Source organism: Typopeltis vanoorti, chromosome 10 (genome assembly GCF_054136105.1).
Source record: "Typopeltis vanoorti isolate ZY-2024b chromosome 10, IOZ_Tvanoo_1.0, whole genome shotgun sequence".
Lineage (NCBI taxonomy): Eukaryota > Metazoa > Arthropoda > Arachnida > Uropygi > Thelyphonidae > Typopeltis > Typopeltis vanoorti.
The window spans coordinates 1487664-1503095 of NC_143558.1; the positions used below are offsets into that span (position 1 = coordinate 1487664).

The following is a 15432-nucleotide window of genomic DNA, read 5'->3' on the forward strand; positions in this document are numbered from 1 at the left end:
GCCTATGGTTCTACAGAAGGTTCTACTATGGTAGAAGTGGAGGAATTTTTTAAGGCTTTAGAAAAAGCAACTGACACAATGAAAAAGGAAAAGTTGGTCCTTGTTGGGGATCTAAATAGCAGAGTAGGAAATGATTGTGAGACATACAAAATTTTTGGAAAATTTGGAGAAAAGAGCAAAGCTAATAATAATGGCAAATATCTGTTGAATTTCTGCTCAAGACATGAACTGGTTATTACTAACACCATGTTCCAACATAAAAATGTGCACAAATTCACATGGAGAGAAGAGGCAAGGAATAAGAAAAGTCTCATTGACTATGTTATTGTTGATAGTGATGTTTTCTCCCCCTGTGCAGGACACCAGAGTGTACAGAGGATTTAAAATTGGAAGTGATCACTATTTAGTCTTGAGCAGGATAAAATTGAATTTCATATTGAAAAGAATAACATGTAAGAAAGTTTTAAAGTGAATAAAAGTTGAGCAGCTCTCAGATGTGAACTATAGACTAAAATACACAAAGATTATTGAAGAAAAAATGAAAGAGTTTGAGAACAGGAATCAAACCTTGGAGATTCAGTGGCAAGCCTTGAAGAAAACCCTGATTGATTCTGCCAGAGAGGCATGTGGTGAGGTTGTCTGCAAGGATAAAAAAATCAGAACTCTCTGGTAGACACAGGAAGTTAAAGAGGCAGTGAAGGAAAAGAAGAAAGCATATCAAAAGTTCCTGTCAAATAAGTCAGTTTGTGCTCTTAGAGAATACAGAGACAAATGCAAGAATGCTAAACACTGTTTAAAACTAGCTAAACAAAAGTCATGGGAGGACTTTGGCAAGAATATAGAAAATAAATATCAAGAAGGTGGCAAAATATTCTGGAGGTTGTTGAAGAAGCTTAGGAATGGAGAAAAGAGTGCTGTAAAAGGAGTTAGAGATGATAAAGGTGACATGAAAATGGGAGAAAAAGATCCTTGAAGTATGGAGTAAATACTTTGAAAAACTGCTAAATGAAACAAGCAGTGATGACAGCACGCTGGTAAAAAAACACTGAGCAGGCATGCAGTCAGGAATACATATCCATACTTGAAGTAGAAAAAGCCATCAAAGGCTTGAAATGTGGAAAGGCAGCAGTAGTAGTAGATGATATTCGACCAGAAATGCTGAAGTATGGTGGTGGTATAAGAGTCTTACAGTGGCTGCACTGCATAGTTCAGAAAGCCTGGAGAGAGGGATGAATTACCGATGATTGGAGCGGAGCTCTCATAGTACCCATATATAAAAAGGGAAATAAAACTGAATGTGAGAATTACAGAGGTATTTCCCTACTTAGTGTTCTGGCAAGATCTATGCAAGTATTCTTGAGAAACGGTTCAGAAGAATTGTGGAAGAAAAGCTTGGTGAAGAACAAGCTGGATTCAGGTCAAATAGAGGGTGTCAGAATCAGATCTTCACTTTACGACAAATAGTGGAGAAATCATGGGAATATAACACAGATCTGTATTTAAGTTTTGTCGATTTGGAAAAGGCATATGACAAGGTGCCAAGACAGTGTTCAAACCTAACTAAAAAGTATCTTACGTGGCAGTGTTCAAACTAAAAGTATCTTACATGTGGAATTCTAGGAATCTCTGCTTTAATCAAATTTAACTATTCCCTATCACTTTCATCTATGGTACTTAGTCTTACAGCAAATCTGGGGGGAAAAAAGATTTTTACCAACATCTGATACAGCTTAAAATAGTATTTATGGATCCTGTGTTTTTAGAAAACTATGGCTTATTATTAAATGGCAGTGATTCAATTTCTTTCTTTCACCTTAAGTGTTGTTTCTGAGATTATGTTTTAGTAACAGCTAAAATTATCATTACTCTTTTTTTTCTTAAGTAATTCTAAGCTCTTCAATTTCTTCGTTAAAATTCCTTTTCCGTGAAATCTTATCAAAGTTAGTCTGAGAAATTCTTTCTGATTTAAACAGTATTCTTTTATTGGTTGAACTCATGTCATCTATGACTTGAATAGACTGATGAATGAGAATTCAGATTCTGAATTAATGATTCTTCCATCTGAGAGCTTGCAAAGCTTTTTCAGTAGTAACACCAGAATTATAACCTGCTCTTTTCAGTATCAAATTTCAAACCATTCTTGAACCAGAAAGAAAAGTACTCTTTTAATATATTCAGAAATTCATTAGTCCTGAAACTATATAATAGATGTGTCAATTTATTATTAAATTGATAAACAGGTTCTTTATTGGTTTGAACACAAGAATGGATTTTCAAAGGATTCAAACCTAATTCTTCCTTCTTAGAAATTTTTAGTATGTTTTATAAAAGCAGACTTCTGAGTACCAAAAAAAAATTATGATGACAGGTTTGCTGTAGTAAATTTCCCTTAGCATCGATACTTTGACTGATATTTTTTAGGAGTTTGTTGCAGTGAATGATTTCAAATGGTGTTTGCTGTAGTTGTGACTTGACTATAAATACAGTGAGACAAACAAATTGATTAATTTTTTTTTTTTCTTTATAGGTACTAGAACCTTCCTTCCGAAATTCCTTTGTTAATGTTAATCGATGGTTCAGAACTCTTATCAACCAGCCACAGTTTAAGTCTGTCCTAGGAGACATTGAAATGTGTGAAAAGATGGGAACATTTGATGGTATGTTTTATTATTATTATTATTATTATAAAAATTATATTTAAAGTATGTCATTTAAATAAAAAAAAATGTAGATTTTTTAAATGGTATTCATTGGGAACTGTGTAAGTGAGCAAATGGCACTACTGGATGAATTTTGTTAGAATAGCATGCCTTATGCTAGTTTTTTGCTGTAAATTTATTTGAGAATACTGATATATCTTCCTAGGAAAAAAGTATAGGGAGTGAAAATAATGTCCATTACTCACTGCAAATCATGAGCATATCATTATGTTTAATTCATTTAACAGAATTTACAACTGTGTTAAAAAAAAACTTTTTATTATCCCGACGTTTCGATCTTCATATCAAGATCATCTGGAGCATACATAAATATAAGACAAGCTGAGTTACATTATTAACTGTAAGCTAAAGAAACAATGATTTCATCACATGTTATCCTACTGGCAGGACCTCTAGTGAAAAAAAAATTATGAATTACATCAAGCTAAATTCTATTTATGATGACAGAATTAAGCATTCTTTCTTATAGATGGTTTCCTTTCAGAAATGATGTCCTATTTTTAGTATGACAATTGTTATTTAAGATACTGGATTTTCTACAGTCCTGTTTATAGTTGTTCTTAGTGAGGAAGATTCTGTGGGTATATATATATACCTTCCATATGTTTGGGATTTTAAGATCATCATTATTGTTCAGATTGGGGTGGTTGATAATGATCTCACAGGCTTCCTTAAATTTCCGTTCATACCATGTTTTAGTGCGATGTAGACAGCTAGTGCTTTTCCAGACAATTCTGTTAAGGTATTCAGGGCATGATCCGAAAGGCCAGCTTCACCATAATTATTATATTTAATGTGTTGTTTATGTTCTTTTTGTCTGATAGGAATTGTGCATCCTGTTTCTCCTATATATGGTATGTTGCAAGTACAATAAATATGATATACTCCAGAGTGGATCTTTTGATGAGTTGAGTAAGCTTTTTAATTTTGCGGGAGGTTTAAAGGTGGCTTTAAGGTTGTATTTTTGTAGTACTCTGATGTTCTTTTAATGTAGGGAATTGTTATAGTTTTACTGTAGTCTGGTTTGTCTTTGTTTTATATTGAGGTTTTGTTGAGAATTTTGTTAATAGTGTTTTGGCTATATCTGTTTTATTGGAAAGTATTGCTGATAATTTTAAATTTGTCTTTCAGTGCCTGTTCACTGGAACAGATCGTCTGAGCCCTGTTTTTTAGAGTGTTGATGACACCTAGTTTTTGTGTCGAGTGGTGGTGGTGGTAGTAGGAGTTTATGTGTATATATTATCCTGTATGTGTCGGTTTCCGGTAAACAGTGAAGGAAAGATTGCCAGAGGAAGGACGTGTGACAAGTGTATCTAGAAATGAAAGTGTGTTATGTTTTTCAATCTCAATTGTGAACTGTATGCATTTGTGTTGTTTGTTTAGGTGGCTAAAGAATATGTCTAATGTCTAGCGGCCATGGGACCAGATCGTGAAAACATCGTCAACATATCTAAGCCAGACTTTGGGTTTTAGAGGGGAGGAACCTAAAGCAAGTTGCTCAAAATGTTCCGTGTAAAAGATAGCAATCGGGGGGGGGGGGAGATAATGGCGAGCCCATGGCTGTGCCTTCTTTTTGTAGGGAGAAGGCGTTTTGCCATACAAAATAACCAGAACATAATACATGCGCAAAGAGATGATATCTGGAGGGAATTTGTCTGTAGGAGTAGGATTGTGTCATTGATTGGGACATTCGTAAATAGGGCAGAGACGTCAAAACTGACTAATAAATCATCATTTTCTAATGTAATGTCTTTGATGTTTATGAAGTGTTGTGTGTTTTTGGTATAGGAGGGGGAATGCCCTACCAACTCCTTGAGGTTGCCGCTAATTTTTTGGCTAAGTGATACTTCAGGCTATCAATTCCTTCAACTATAGGTCTTAGCAGTGTGTTTTCTTTGTGAATTTTCGGTAGCCCGTAAATTCTTGAGCTCATTGGGGATTATTTGTCAGGTTTGACATCTCTGCAAATTGAAAAAAGATAGAATATCATTTGTAAAATAAATGTTGTATTTGTATGATTAAATGTACATAAATTTCTAAATATATAGTTTTAAATGGTCAGTAATTCATTATTCCGCTAATCAGAGTTCAGTCGCACCTCTCACTCCCTGAATGATAACAAGAGCAAACGTGAATTTCAAGACCAGCATTCACCCCTGCAAATCTGTATCTAATATTGAATCATCATCTATTATTTGTAGACTTGGGAACAAGATAAAAGATAAAGCAAATTATAAATGCTTTAATTTTTAAAGCATTTATAATTTGCTTTAAAAATTAAGCATTAAAAAAGCATTTATAATTTCCTTTGCTTTAATAAGATTCATGTTGCTTCCCTGCAGTTTGATGTTAAGCTCATTTAAGTTGGTGAAAACATCAGGAAGATATGCGGTCATTCTTTTCCTTTTTTAGAACATTACACATTTTCTCATCACATGAAGTAAGAATTTCCAAAATACAGTATCGTAGAGATCATTAAAGCATCGCAGACAGTTTCTGTTTGAGAGCCATCTAACTTCAGTGTGAATACCCTTGGCAAATTTCCCAAGGGTATTCAATGACTGGGTATTCTTTTTGATACTGAACAATTGCTGAGAGGAATTGACAACATCATATTACTTTTACCTGGGGCAGTCATCATATCTAAAACTTCATTTATAGCCAGTAAGACGAGAATTTTGCCAATAGTATGTGGCTTTCCACATTTGGCAATTGATTTTCTTCTTCCTAACATGGAATTTAGGCTAAGTGGCCTGTTCCGGTCTCATGCCATCTCTTTCTTGGTCTTCCAATTCTTCTGTATAATATTTTTGGTAGTCTGCTGTTGTCCATTCGATTTAAATGTTCTAGCCATTTTTGTATATACTGTCTTATGTAGTAATTAATTGGTTTTATTAATTTTATTCACTGTTTTAATAACACCATCCAAAGTCTTATGTAGTATACTGCTAAGATGTTTTGCATCTAAGTGCTGTCTGAAGAATTCAGTGAATTGTAAAGATATTTGGAACTGCTTCTTTTAAGTGACAACCAGTCATAGCTGTTGCTCCATCACTTGCACATGCAATAATATTTGTGAGAGGAATGTTTTTATCATTAAAAAGTCTTGAATCTTAAAAATTGTAGAACTGCTTGTGTCAATTTTCAGTTGTTTGGCAAATAGAAACCCTTCAATAATTTCTTCATTGGTATTTATGTAGGCCATTGATTAACAAAGCTTCGTTGTCACATAACGTTATCTCATCGAGTTGCAAAGAAAATTCTATGGTTTTTAAATCATCACAAAGTTTTTTCAATGTCTTTTGCCATTTCGTCAATTCTAGTTGATACTGAACTACTGCTGAGAGGAAATGATGTCATATTATTTGGGCCAATCATCGCATCTAAAACTTCATTTATAGCCGGTAAGATGAGAGTTTCCCTGATAGTATGTTTCTTTCCGTGTTTGGCAATTAATTTTGATAGTTTGTAAGACATGGCAAATCCCTTCTCTTGTTGGTTACTAAACCAACCTTTTAAGTCCAAGACCATTTTTAAATTTATTCTTTAATTCACGAAAGTACTCCACATCCTTTTTTTTTCTTTATTTGGATGCTTGTTCATAAATGCTCAATCATTCTTGAAGGCTTCATTCCTTTATTTGAGAAAGTTTTTTCACATATTAAGCACGTTGGTAACTGCTCATTATTTATAAACGGAATAACTCCATATTTTAAATATTCACTTTAATATTGATGACACTTTCTTTTTTCATTCATTTTAATTGGCTACAGTGCTACACAATATCAACAAAGTGAGCCACACAATACCAAGGGCTACATGTAAACTGCAAACCAGAGTTGTCAGATAGCGTTAGGAAAAGTTGCTGATCCTGCTAAAAATAGCCTAAATTAATTATTTTCAATGTAGAAAATTCAGACCAAAAAGTATCCCAATTACTTAACTTTCAATGTAAATTTTAAGAAATAAGTAGTGAATAAATTTGAATAGTGTTGCCAAACATACAATATAAATAGGGATGCTAGATTAAATATGGAATTTTTTGCTTTTGTTATATTATAGTATTATAATGCTTACTGCCCCCCCCCATCCTTCACAGCCTCCAAGTTTGTGAGTGGGTCAAAACTTCATGGGATACTGTGAAAACTAATACAGTGGTTAAATCATTTAAGAAGTGTGGCATTAGTAATGCACTGGATGGTACAGAGGACAATTTGTGGTATGAGGACTCAAATTCTGATTTAAAGAGATTTCAAGTGTCTCTTTATTTTTCTCTGGAGATGAATTTATATGGTGTCAATGGGCATTATATCGAGCAATACTGTAATATTGTAAGTCAGTAGTTAGAATTGAAGGAAGTACATGAAGATGGTTTAATGTTAAATCTAGTGTCAGACAAGGATGTACGTTATTCCCTCTGTTATTCATTATCTATATGCATGACATTATGAAGGAAAATGGTATTAAACATATCAAAAGTGGACAAGTTAATGTCAGCACTTTGCTTTATGCGGACGATGTTATACTTCTAAATAAATCGCTACAAGTCTGCAGATTCCCTGACTAAATTGAATAACTGTTGTAATAAATATGGTCTGAAGGTTAGCAATAAAAAGACAAAGACAATGGAAATAGGCGGAATCATTGAAAATGTCAACTGTGCTGTGAACGGAGAACCTGTGGAAATAAACATTTCAGTTACTGAGTCACAATTTTTAGTTAAGATGGTAAATTAAATATGGAAATAGACAGCAGAATCAATAAACCTGTATAGTAGGAAGTCAATTGAATAAATTCATATGGAATAAAAGAGAAATTAGTCGGAAAACTAAATTCGTTGTATATAAGACGGTGTTGAAACCAATTTTAACTTATGGATCTGAGACCTCGGTCAGAAATAAAACACTTGACCAAAGACTAGAGATCACAGATATGAGAGTCCTGAGAAAGATTAGTGGTGTGAACAGATGGCATCAATGGCAATATCATATTAAAAAAAGAGGATATTATGAAAGAATTTGACATTGTCAGCATCCAGGAATGTGTTAGCAGAACTATTCTCAGGTGGTATGGGAACTTAAACAGAATGGGTGAGGAAAGATTAGCAAAACAAGTGTTCTCTGCCAGGTTGGCAGGAAAATGACCCAGAGGAATACCAAGATATAGGTAGATTGATATAGTACAAAGTGCCTTAGACGATAGAAATATAAGATCTGATAATGTTGGGGTCTTGACAAGTAACAGACTGATTTGGAGGAAAATTGTAGATAGGAAGTTAGTGATGATGTAAATTTTTCATGTAGTACTATCATATCCTTTACACCTCTTGAAGGTACATGGTAGGAATTTTTTGATGATGATGATGACTCCTCTTTGCATCCCTCTTGAAAACTTTCTAGTAACGTTCTGTCACTGCTTAGTTCATTTAACAGTCTTTCAAAGTAATTACTCCCAACATCTAGGATATCCTTATCTTCAGTTTTCGTATGATCGTTGATTCCTTTGTTTCTTTCCTCCATTTCTAAGCTTCTTGAATAGCCTCTAGAACATTTTGCCACCTTCCTGATATTTATTTTCTATATTCTTACCAAAGTCTTCCCATGACTTTTGTTAAGCTACTTTTACACACCGCTTTGTTTTCTTACATTTTTCTCTGTATTCTTTTAGGATATCCAACTTATTTGCTAGGAACTTTTGGTGTGATTTCTTCTTTTCCAGAACTGCTTCTTTAACTTCTTGTGTCCACCATGGTGTTCTTATTTTTCTATCTTTGCAGACATCTTTACCACATACCTCCTTTTCTGAATCAATCAATGGATATATTTTCTTCAATAATGCTTGCATAGTTGAGTTTAGTTTAGTGTAAAAGCTGCTAAACTTTAATTCTTTTTAAAACTTTCTTGCATACTGTTGTTTTCAATGTGATATCCATTTTTATCTTGCTTAGTACTAAGTAGTGGTCACTTCCAAATTCGAATCCTCTGTACGCTGTTGTGTCCTGAACCAGCTTTCTGACATCACTATCAATGATGATGTATTTCTTGTTTGTCAATTTTAGTCAATGATGCTTTTCTTGTTTCTTCTCTCCATGCAAACTGGCACACATCTTTATATTGAAACATGGTGTTAGTAATGATTAGTCCGTGTCCTGGGCAGAAGTCTAGCAAATACCTTCCATTATTATTAGCTTTACCTTTTTCTCAGAATTTTCCCAAAATTTTCCTACATGCCTGGTGATATTCATTTCCTTCTCTGCTGTTCAGGTCTCCAACAAGGACTACTTTTTTTTGTCAGCTTGTGTCCACCATGGTGTTCTTATTTTTCTATCTTTGCAGACATCTTCACCACAAAAAAACTCCTCCCCACTTCTTCCTTTGAAGAACCTTTTGTGGCACCATAGGCACAAATAAGTTTCATTGTCCAGTTCCCCATTTTGAAGTTTGCCCTCATACTTTACTTGAAACTACTTTCCAATCAAAAGTTTATCTTCATGTTTTTGGTGTTGAATGCTATCACTACTTCTTCCTTTCCTTGATCATTATTGCCTGAAAATAGCATCCTATACTTATTTAGTAATATCTCACCTGTTGTTTTCTTTGTCTCAGTCCAATTATTTCCACGTAGTACTTTTCCAATTCTTCTGCAAGTTTGATTTCCTTTCTATTAATACTCCTTATATTGATGGTTCCTATCCTCAGTTCTTCTGATGTTGGTTTTATTCTTCTAGATGTTGAGTTGGAGCTTGTTCCAATAGCTGAATTTTCACTTCCTCCTGGTTCCCTGAAGAAGACAGCGGGGTACCTTATTTAACCAGGTGACGCCCCAGCAGGCATGAAATCTCATCATGTTGTAATCATATGCCTTTGTGATTTAAGCCAATAATAAGTACAATTTAGTCAGCTAAGTCCCAAATTGCCAACCCATATCCATCCTCATTCATTCAGTACCCAGTAGATATCTATTAATGGGATGCACCACATGTTGGTGAGGATTGGACATTAGGTCAGAAGCCCCAGTTGGTTCTCTGCATTCCTGAAAGGTGATGTAGAAGTCTCTTCCCAGTTATTTGGCTTTGACCCTTTAATGATCCCTGTTCTTCAATGTTTCCATGTTCTTTATTCTTTCGAATACCTGAAGTTTGAATCTCTATATTTTTGTAAAACTAGGTCCCAGACTTAATTTCATATGGTATACAGCTATAAAGAGATCTTTCATTATAAAAAAAAAAAAAGTCAGATTTGTGAGTTAGACCATTGATTTTCTTTAGTGGCTTGACATCAGATATTTCTCGCTTGTACTGTTGCTCACACTTTTTAGTGTGCTTAGAGAAGCAACATGTACCCTTTTGTTGAGAACCTTGTTCGTATCCTGTCTAGGATTGGGAGAGCATTTATAATGACTTTTTAGCTGTGGGTAAATTAGCAATGTGATGTTGAGATGGCAAGATTTTTCTCAGTTTCTTCTTTTCTTTCTTTCCTTTCCATCCATCTAAAGAGCACATGATCCGCTTATATTGGGCCATTGTGAAATAATTAAAATTATGTTTATGCTAATTGTGCACTTACAGAAGGTGATTCTTCTCTTATTGCTTATTTATTTTTTTTATGTTGTTCCTATCCATGGAAGGTTATTCAAACCTATAATACATTGGTACCGTGGGTGGGCTATGAATTTTTTTATTTTTAATCATTATTATTATTGTTATTTATTTTTATTTTATTTTCACATTTTTAATCTTATTTTTTACATAGTCCCCTGCTTCAGAGACCAAACACTTAACTTTTTCAAGCCACTTCAGGCTTCCAATAAGTGGGACAATGGTCTCACACTGGGCAATGAAATTCATCTTGTGCCTAAAGACAATTACAAACATCCATGCCCACAGCAGAATTCGAGCCTGCAGCCTGTTGTTTGGAGAGTGGGTATGCTGACCACTCAATCAATCAGGCCAAGTATAATTTATTTCAGGAAGAAATAAATTATATTTCTTCTGGAAAGGGTCTAAAAGAAAGCTTTGAAGCACACACATTCATAACCCAAACCTGAACAAAAGCAATTGCCTAAAACTTCTCAATTTTGGGAAGTTATATTAACTAATACCATTCATGTGTTCTTAATTGTAAGTAAATTTTGTGTATATTTAAAAATAATTAACTAAATTAATTTATTGTAATTATTTTGAATATCTATTATATGCAGATGGAGCTATTCTCCTACAGCCAATCTTCTTCTTTCACTATGCCTTATCCCATGTTAAACGGGGTTGGCGCACCGATCTTTAACCTTCCTCTTCCAAGTTCTCCGGTCCAGGGCATCCTTCGGACTCCATCCTTTCTCCCTAAGATCTGTCACCTTATCCCTCCACCTGAGCTTGGGCCTGCCTCCTTCCCTCCATCTCCATATACTCCACTCGTTGAATAACATACTCCTCACCCTTCCTATCTACGTGTCCAAACCACCTCAGCCTACTTTCTTGTATCTTCTTGCCAGTTGGTCCCACCTTAACTGTCCTTCTTTGTCACACCACTCATCCATCTCAACATCCACATCCCGCTACCTCCATCTTCTTTTCCTGTGCCTTGGTTATAGGCCATGTCTCTGCACCATGGAGCATCACCAGCCTCACCACCATTTTATACAGCTTTCCTTTCCTCTTACAACTCACTCCCTTGTCGCACAGGACACAACCGACCTGAGGTACTTGAATTTCTTCCCTGAAATTAGCCTTTCACCCTGGAGTCGTATGGCCATATCCTCATCATTCCCCGTTGACATATATTCAGTCTTCAACCGGTTAATTCTCATGCCTCTCTCCTCCAATGCCTTTCTCCACTCTTCCAGGGTATTTTCAAGCTTCTCTCGGGATGATTCGCATAGAACAATATCGTCAGCAAACAGCATGCTCCATGGTGCCTCCTTGACATCCTCCACTAGTACATCCATGACCAGGTCAAAGCGGTAGGAGCTCAGAGCTGACCCTTGTAGCTCTACGACAATGGGGGGAACCCTTCTGTCATGCCGACACTAGACCTGACCTGAGTTTCTGTTCCCTCATACATCTCCATCACCAACCTCACGTACTTCTCCGACACTCCCTTCTTCCTCATACACCTCCATACCTCCTGCCTGGCCACTCTGTCGTATGCCTTTTCCAGTCTATAAACACTATGTGCAGATCCACTTGCATCTCTATATTTCTCCATCAATCTCCTTAGCGCAAATATCACATCTGTTGTCCCTCTTCCTGGCATAAATCCAAACTGCTCCTCACCAATTTTCGTTTCCTGCCGTATCCTTCCTTCAATTACTCTTTCCCATATCTTCAATGTGTGAGATCAACTTGATCCCTCTATAGTTGCCATAGTCTTGAACATCTCTTCCTTTGTAGATTGGGACGAGAATACTTTTCCTCCATTCCTCTGGTATCTTTTCCTGTTGGGCTATTTTCCTCATCAGATCCCATAACATATCCATGCCCTCACTGCCCAAACTTTTCCACACTTCTCCAGGTATCAGGTCTGCCCCCACAGCCTTTCCATTCTTCATTTTTCTTAGTACCCAATCCACTTCCTCTCTACTTATGTCTTGCACCGGTCTCTAGTTTGCCTCTCCATCCTCACACCTCTCTCTCGGATTCTCCTGATTTTTGTCCTCCTCTTGTAATACTACTCCTGATGCATCCTTTATCTGCTTGACTGATGTTATGTCTTTTGAGGCCTTATCTCTGGCTTTCGCTATTCTCAACAACTGAGCTTCACCACCGTTTCTCTCCCGTTCTTCATAAACCTCATCAACTGCCCTCACTTTCGCCCTTGCCACAGCTCTCTTTGAATTTTTTTTTTGCTACTCTATATGCCTCCTTGTCGGCTCTAGTTCCAGTCATGTCCCATTTTTTCTTTGCCTCTTTCTTTTCCTTGATCTCCAACTGCACCTCCTCATTCCACCACCATGCCTCCTTATCCTCAGGCGGTCCCTTTCCTGATGTTATACCAAGCACCTCTTCTCCAGTTTTTCTAGTATTCCGACTATTAACGTCCCACCATTCTTCCACATCCTCTGGTAACCTCATTTCTTTCAATACCTTTTCTTTAAACTTATTCCTTGGGCCTTCCTCTTCCAATTTCCACCACTTTATTCTCCTCTGTATCCGCCACTTCAGTCTATTCTTCTTTTCCCCTTTTATATCACAGTCTACCACAATCAACAATCAACGTGTGCCGTGCCACTACACTTTCTCCATTAATCAGTTTACAGTTTTTCACCTCCTTCAGATGTTTCCTACGGCACATAATATAGTCAATCTGACTCATTCTATCCCCGCTCTTATAGGTTATCAGATGCCCAACTCTCTTCTTGAACCACATGTTAGCTATAGCCAGATCGAAGGCCACAGCATATTCTATGATTCTTTTACCTTCTTCATTTCTTTCACCACTACTCCAACCCACATGTACCCTTTCTTCACCGCTTCGTCACCTTCCTACATGCCCATTCAGATCTGCTCCAACGATCACTCTCTCACCATCAGGGATTCCCATTACTACTTGGTCAAGTTCTCTCCAGAATGTCTCTTTCTCCTCCTCATCACAACCTACTTATGGGGTGTAGCCACACACTATAGTAGCCACACTTCCTCCCATCTCAAGCTTAACGCTCATAATCCGATCATTCTTCCGGCACACCTCGCAGACTCCACTCTTCAGCTCCTTATCGATGATAATTCCAACTCCATTTCTTCCCTTCTCATTCACACCGCTATAAAACAGTTTATATCCCTCCGCCAGCTCCTTTGCTTTATTGCCCTTCCACCTTGTCTCCTGCATACACACAAGATCTTCAGCTTCCTTCTTCTCATCATGTCCACTATCTCCCTACTCTTCTCATTCATCGTACCCACATTTAGTGACCCGATTCTTACTTTACACACACTCTTTTTGTTGGACTTGCTTCTTTAGCCTAACCCGTCCTTGGTTCAGTAGCCCTAGCCCACTTCTCACAGTCCTCAGGCGACAGAACTGCGCATCGCTTAGGAGGGACGCCCTAGCCGTGGTTCTTTCTCTATTATCCAACATTTTATCATTGGTTTTTAACATTGTTTTTTTATGGCCGGATGCCCTTCCTGACACCAACCCTCCCCATTTATCCGGGCTTGGGACCGGCACTGAGAAGACTAATTTGTCCTCCCCAGTGGCTGGAGAATAACCCAGCCACTGGGGAGGGCAATGTACAAATTACAGTAATAACATGTGCTTTCAATTAAATTGTTGTTCTTTTTAGAGTTTTCCTGTAACTATTGACACTGGCTTTGAAACTTAGTCAAAAAATTTTACAAATAAAAATATTAAATGCAAGTGGTTTTGGTAATAATATTTTATGATAATTTAAGTAATGTTAGATTATATTTGTCAAGATTTACTTAAAAACAAATTTCAGGTCAAGGCTGTGTTATAATTATGTTAATTCATAGTGTATGAAAGAACAGTAAAATCGTATCCTTTAACTTAAAAATTAAGAAAATAATTGCAATTATACTTTTCATGATTGTTTAATATTGACTTCTACATCACTGATTGATGGAAAATTTTTGGTCACCTAGGAATTTTGTTTTTGATATAGCTTACAATATGTTCAGCAAGTATTACCTGCCGTATTTTGTTTATAACAGCATTGTCTTTACAGCTAAGAAATATGCAGAGCTTCAAAGTCTGATGAAAGGAGGAAAAGAAAAGGTTAAGAACAAAGATGAAAAGCAGAAACAAAAGGAAGAAAAGAAACAGGAAGAGAAAGAAAAAGAAAACCAAGTCAAGGAAGTTGAAGAACCAGATGAAACTGAACTAATTTTAGCACAGGAACCAAAATCTAAGGATCCATTTGCAAAGTTCCCCAAAGGGTAAGCCTGTCTGTTGTTAATGGGAGATGTTCACTGTCTAAATTTTTTTAATTTGCTAATGATTGTAAGTTTTGGACAATATTGCCAATCTGGCTCTCCAACTGAATAGCATACCTATTCTCCAACCATTAGGCTGTAGGCTGCCTAGTGAGATATCACTGTTGGAGGGCTGAAGCAACTTGAAATGGTTCTTTGTTTGGTTCTAGAACAGAATTTCTGTTTGATCTAACCTTTAACTTACCCATACATTTAATGAAATGTGATAGGTTTATATCATTATTCGAGATCTCCAGTGAGTCAAGGACTCATTGAGAGAGGCTATACATCACCCAAAGAAAACTGTCACACCTTCTCTTAAGCTCATTCACACTAGATCTACTCTGTTTCAAGAGGCAAACTATTACTCAAAATGTAGCTCTACCCCTTTCTTAACCACGAACAAACTTAACTTCCATGGATGCTCCCCACCCAACACACATACTGTATCCTTTTCCTATCTTCTGAAGGGAGTCTGGGGTCTGGAAAGTTTTGATAAACACCCAAAACAAATTAATTAATTTTATGTCTTATACACCCTAAAAGAAAAATAACAAATTATTACAATTTGAAACATGGGGGTTAAAGGGTTTTAAGATATGTTCTTTCTTGTGGTTCTATCAGCTACTTTAATATAATTTTTCTTCTATGTGTTTATCAGAACTTTCCAGAGGCCCCCCCCCCCCCCCCCCGTTGTATATAATGAAAAATTTCCCATGCAGAAGTTTATAGATTTCTATTATGTCATCCCTCTTTCTCCTGTTACCCAGAATCTGCAGTCCATCA

General features: G+C 36.4%; 1 protein-coding gene across 1 annotated transcript in view; it reads left to right on the forward strand.

Annotated features, from left to right (window-relative positions):
• The window catches only part of eEF1gamma (elongation factor 1-gamma), a 223886-nt gene that overhangs the window by 138426 nt on the left and 70028 nt on the right, over positions 1–15432 (forward strand). The window contains exons 6-7 of the mRNA XM_090399438.1: positions 2528–2657; positions 14400–14610. Of these exons, the coding sequence (XP_090255564.1) occupies positions 2528–2657; positions 14400–14610 (341 nt within the window). The remainder of the gene's footprint in view (positions 1–2527; positions 2658–14399; positions 14611–15432) is intronic.